The following is a 4,991-nucleotide window of genomic DNA, read 5'->3' as shown; positions in this document are numbered from 1 at the left end:
AATGCCATTACCATACGTGATCATTTCCCCATACCCACCATTGAGGATTTGCTAGATGAACTTGGTTCAGCTCAGGTTTTTTCTAAGATGGATCTTCGTTCTGGTTATCACCAAATCAGAGTAAATTCTTTTGATACTTTTAAAACTGCTTTCCGCACCTTTAATGGTCATTAAGGGTTTTTAGTGATGCCTTTCAGCCTCTCTAATGCTCCCTCTACGTTTCAAGCTACCATGAATGAATTACTAAGACTGTTTTTACCAAAATTTGTGCTGGTATTTTTTGATGATATTTTGGTCTATAGTAATTCATTCCAAGATCACTTGTCACACCTGGATTCTATTCTTCAGCTCCTATTGTCTAACCAATTTTATGCTAAATTTTCCAAGTGTGTGTTTGCCATGCCTTCGGTGACCTATTTGGGTCATATTATTTCAGGCCAAGGGGTTCAACCTGACCCAGAGAAGATTCAAGCTATCGTAGCTTGGCTTCCTCCACGTTCACTCACGGCTTTACGCGGGTTCTTAGGCTTAACTGGTTTTTATAGAAAATTTGTCCGCAACTATGCAGCGATTGCCACTCCCCTCACCGAATTGTTGCATTCCATTACTTTTCAATGGAGTTTACAAGCACAACAAGCTTTCACCGAGCTCAAACATAAAATTACATCTGTTCCGGTTCTGGCTCTTCCAGACTTCAGCTCTCTTTTTGTCATCGAGACTGATGCTTCTGGCACTGCAATCAGAGTTGTTTTGTCCTAGCATGGTCATCTTATTGCTTTCTTTAGCAAGCGCCTTTGTCCTAAGCTCCAAGCTGCCTCTGTCTACGTCCGCGAAATGTTGGCTGTAACAGAAGCCATAAAAAAATGGCATCAGTATTTGATTGGCCATTATTTTCAGATTATCACTGATCAAAAGAGTTTAAAGAGTTTGCTTACCCAAGCAGTCCACACTCCCGAGCAGCAGAAATGGGCCATGAAGTTCTTGGGCTACCAATTTGACATTCTTTATAGGCCTGGCAGTCAGAATCTTATGGCTGATACTTTATCTCGCCCAGAACCGCAACCTTCGGTCTTGCTCCATATTTCTTCACCTGTTCCTCTGTTCCTTCACCCTTGGCAACAATATTTTAAGACAACGGGTCATGAATTAGTTAATAAATTTCTTTAACAAGATAACAGGCAGGATTTTTTTACCTTTCGCAATGGGCTATTTTATTTCAAGGAACGACTGTTTGTCCCAGATATTGATGATTTCTGCCTCCAACTGCTCAAGGAGTTTCACTATACCCCAGTTGCTGGCCATTCAGGTTTGAAACCTACAGTTTGTCGTCTTGCTGCTATTTTTTATTGGCCAGGTCTTTACTCTGATGCTCGCAAGTTCATCCGGGAGTGCCCTACATGTCAACATAACAAATATATGCCAACAAAAAAATTTGGGTTATTACAGCCCCTCAAAACCGCCAACAGAGTATGGGATGACATTTCCATGGATTTCATTATGCACCTTCCAAAATCGTTTGGTCATTCCACAATATGGGTTGTTTGTGATCGTTTCACCAAGTTTTCCCATTTCATTGCCCTTCCTGCCCATTTCACAGTACCGCAGCTCGCTCGACGTTTCATGGTTGAAATCTTCAAAATCCATGGCTTTCTAAAATCCATTATTTCTGACAGGGATCCCTTGTTCGTGAGTTTTTTTTGGCGTGAACTTTTTCGCGCCCAAGGCACCACCTTGGCTTTTAGCTCCGCCTATCACCCTCAGTCGGACGGGCAATCAGAAGTCTTGAACAGATGTTTGGAAGCTTGCCTTCGTTGTTTCGTCAGTGATCACCCTCGTGCTTGGTACCAGTATCTTCACCTGGCAGAATATTGGCATAATACTCCTTCCACACCAGCATCGACACATCTCCCTTTCATGCTTTGTATGGGCGCGCGCCTCCAAGCCTGACGGATGCATTACGCAATTCGTCTTCCACCTCTGTGCACCTTCTCCTGGAAAAGCATAAAAAGATTTTAAAAGAAATCAAAGTGCATCTTTCGAAGGCTCGTCAACGTATGAAACATTTTGCTAATCTGCATCGCCGCGACGTTACCTTTCAACCTAGTGATTGGGTTCTTTTGAAGCTTCAGCCGTACCGACAGACTTCCGTGTTACGTCGCACATCTCAAAAGCTTGCCAAGAGGTATTACGGACCCTTCTAAGTTCGCCGGCGCATTGGCTCAGTCACTTATGAACTCATCTTGCCGGATACCGCCCGTATTCGCCCCGTGTTCCATGTATCGTTGCTACACCCTTACAAAGGCGAAGACCCTCTCGCCACTTTCGGGATCTTCCACCGCACAGGATCGACGCCTCCACCGCAACGTCTTCTTCCTTTCCGTTGCCACTAACTAAGCCAGCTGAAGGGCCTCCATCTAATGACTTCAATCGCGTGCAAACTGGGTTTGGGGAAGTGGGTGTCGCCTCGTGTGACCAAACACATGGCCTTTCCATTACTTCAGAAGTTAATGCACATGCCCCACTTACCACCGTTTCATCACAACCGTTCAACAAAAACACACTCGCATCTCGTGCGTCCACCTCAGCAGGGATCCATGGCTGCTCCAATATGGCTAATGACATTGAGGACAATGTCCAATGTGACCAGGCCAGTATTGATAGAGTTGAAAGGCCCAAGCGTACAATAAGAAGCCCATTAAAATTCAAAGATTATATAACTTAGAGAATTGGGCTTTTAAATAGGCCAGGTGTTGAGCCAGCATTTTGAATTCAGTTACATTGTTGTTTTCCCTAAATCGGTGCTCTACACGTGTAGGCACCCAAATCATTAGGTCTTTCTTTTTATAGTGGCTGTATTGGAATTCTTCAATCATGGAATGTGTATCTTTCTTAGCAATAACCTAGTGTAGAATCGTTTCCTCTAGCAATCCTCTATTAGTTGCTCACTTAAAGCAAACCTCAAATGTGTCTTTTTTGAATTTTCTATTGGCCTGGCTTAAATATTTTGTGGATGCACCCAACGGTAGTTACTCATCATTTTCTTAAATTTTTTTATATTCTTTTCATCAAACTTTCTATTTTCATGTTCTTTCTGTATCAAAAACACTAAAAACATCCAAGTACCTAATAAAAGAAATTAATGCACATAAAATTGATTAGTCTTTGTAAAACATGATTCAAAAGCATAAGATGCAGTCAGTAATTGTCTAATATAAGTCATAAATATGAACATAAATATTTGACAATTATCAACCACTTATATATGTCCTTTTATAGTTTTATTATTTAACTTAAGAACTTCTTAAAAAATTGTTTCCAAAAATATTGGAAAGAAAAACAACAATAGTATTTATAAGTTATACATTTAACCAAAATGAAATATTAGTATTTTTATGAAGCTATTATTTATTTTAGTATTAGGTAAATATAGTATTTAATTCTTAAATTGCTTGTTTAAATAGTTAAATTTGAATTTACTGTTATTATTTTAATGGAAAAATATAATTATTAATGGCTGACCGACTATTAAAGCAAAATACTATAGAACTATTTTAGAATTTTCATTCTTTTAAATTTTATTTATTTTGAAAGAAAATGAAAAGATATGAAAAAGATAATAATGTAATTGTTAAGTTAAAAGACGACTCTTTAAACTCAGATAGAGTTTAACAAATAAAGTGTTTTTATATATCTTGGAAAATGTCTTTGAAATATATCCTTGAAAACTTATAAGAGGAAGTGTTAGATACAGGTCATCTGTAAGACGATTGTTAATCAGATGAAACATGTAATATATCTCATATACATTAAATATTTATCATTTATTGAGACTAACGATAAAGTTCTCTTTAAATGCTTCATTCATTAATAGATCGAATCAAAAGACCATCTCAGAACTAAAAAATTTGTTAAAGACAAGAATCATGTTTTTTGTTAGAACCAAATCCCTAAAATCACAAAGAAAAATATATAAATTCATTATTATAGTTGCTCTACACTAACATTGCTTCTACAAGCTTTGTTTGGTATGCAAAGTTGATAAGTAACCTCCTTGATCAAATAAGAGATACTATTTGGTGAAATGCATTTAATGTTCACATTAAATGTGCCAGACAATTATCTGTCACCACAAGGGAAGACGATAAAAACAAACGAAACAAACTTGTGAGTTGAACTCAAAGTGTTGCAACTGTCATCTTCTTCGGGCTACTATATAAGAAGTTTCAAAACATAACAAAAATGGAGATGTGATATATTCATTTGTACCAAACACATATTCTCCATAAAATCTATTCTTTCTTGTAAACACACATTGCTCTATAATTAGTTGTATAACATCTAAGTGAGATGAACACACCATTTGTATAACCTTCATAACCATTGTTATAAGGTTAAGCTTAAAGAGGTTTATCTATAAAAAGAATACTGGTTTTGAGCCTGGAGAGACTTGTCTATAAAAAAAACTTGTTTTGAGCTTGGAGAGGCTTGACTATAAAAGAATACATAGTTGTTAAGCCTGAAGAGGCTTTGTTAAAAGAACACTTAGGTAGTTGCTTGAAGAAGCAAGCCAAAGAATACTTAGGGTTGAGCCATAAGTGGCTTGGTAAAAGAATACTTGTATCTTTTTTTAAAGATAGTAGAACTCAATATAGTTGGCTTGAGAGTTGGACATAGTCTCGATGGTTGAGGTAAACTAATATAAAAATACTCAGCATTCCATTTTATTACTCTTCTTGCTTCATCTGACTAGCGTTACTACCTTACTATAGAAAACATGAGAGTTTTTTATATACACTATTTAACCCCCTTCTAGTGTTTATCTTTTCTCCACAATAATGGGTGGTGTGTACCAAATAATTCACTATAGTGGAGCCTTCACATAAATGAGATGTATTCGTAAAAACCATTTAGAGTAAATTACACTTCCATCTCTTGTATTCCATTTTTAGAGATTGCACCCAATACCTTTTCATTATTTGAACCTACAATGA

General features: G+C 37.2%; 1 protein-coding gene across 1 annotated transcript; it reads left to right on the top strand.

Moving 5' to 3' along the window:
- Positions 1-231: 231 nt before the first annotated feature.
- On the top strand, positions 232-759 carry LOC145950410 (putative mitochondrial protein AtMg00860). Its single transcript, XM_083061497.1, has one exon. The coding sequence runs from the start codon at positions 232-234 to the stop codon at positions 757-759; it is 528 nt and encodes a 175-aa protein (XP_082917623.1).
- The last annotated feature ends 4,232 nt before the right edge of the window (positions 760-4,991 follow it).

The sequence above is a fragment of the Cajanus cajan genome, chromosome 8, assembly GCF_000230855.2.
Source record: "Cajanus cajan strain Asha chromosome 8, NIPB_CcT2T_4, whole genome shotgun sequence".
In the NCBI taxonomy this organism is placed as follows: domain Eukaryota; kingdom Viridiplantae; phylum Streptophyta; class Magnoliopsida; order Fabales; family Fabaceae; genus Cajanus; species Cajanus cajan.
The sequence above is the reverse complement of the archived record's forward strand: the minus strand, read 5'-3'. Positions and strand labels throughout refer to the sequence as shown.

Excerpts from the sequence above, each read along its gene's own strand:
- LOC145950410 (XM_083061497.1), top strand. The coding sequence starts at position 232 with ATGAATGAATTACTAAGACTGTTTTTACCAAAATTTGTGCTGGTATTT.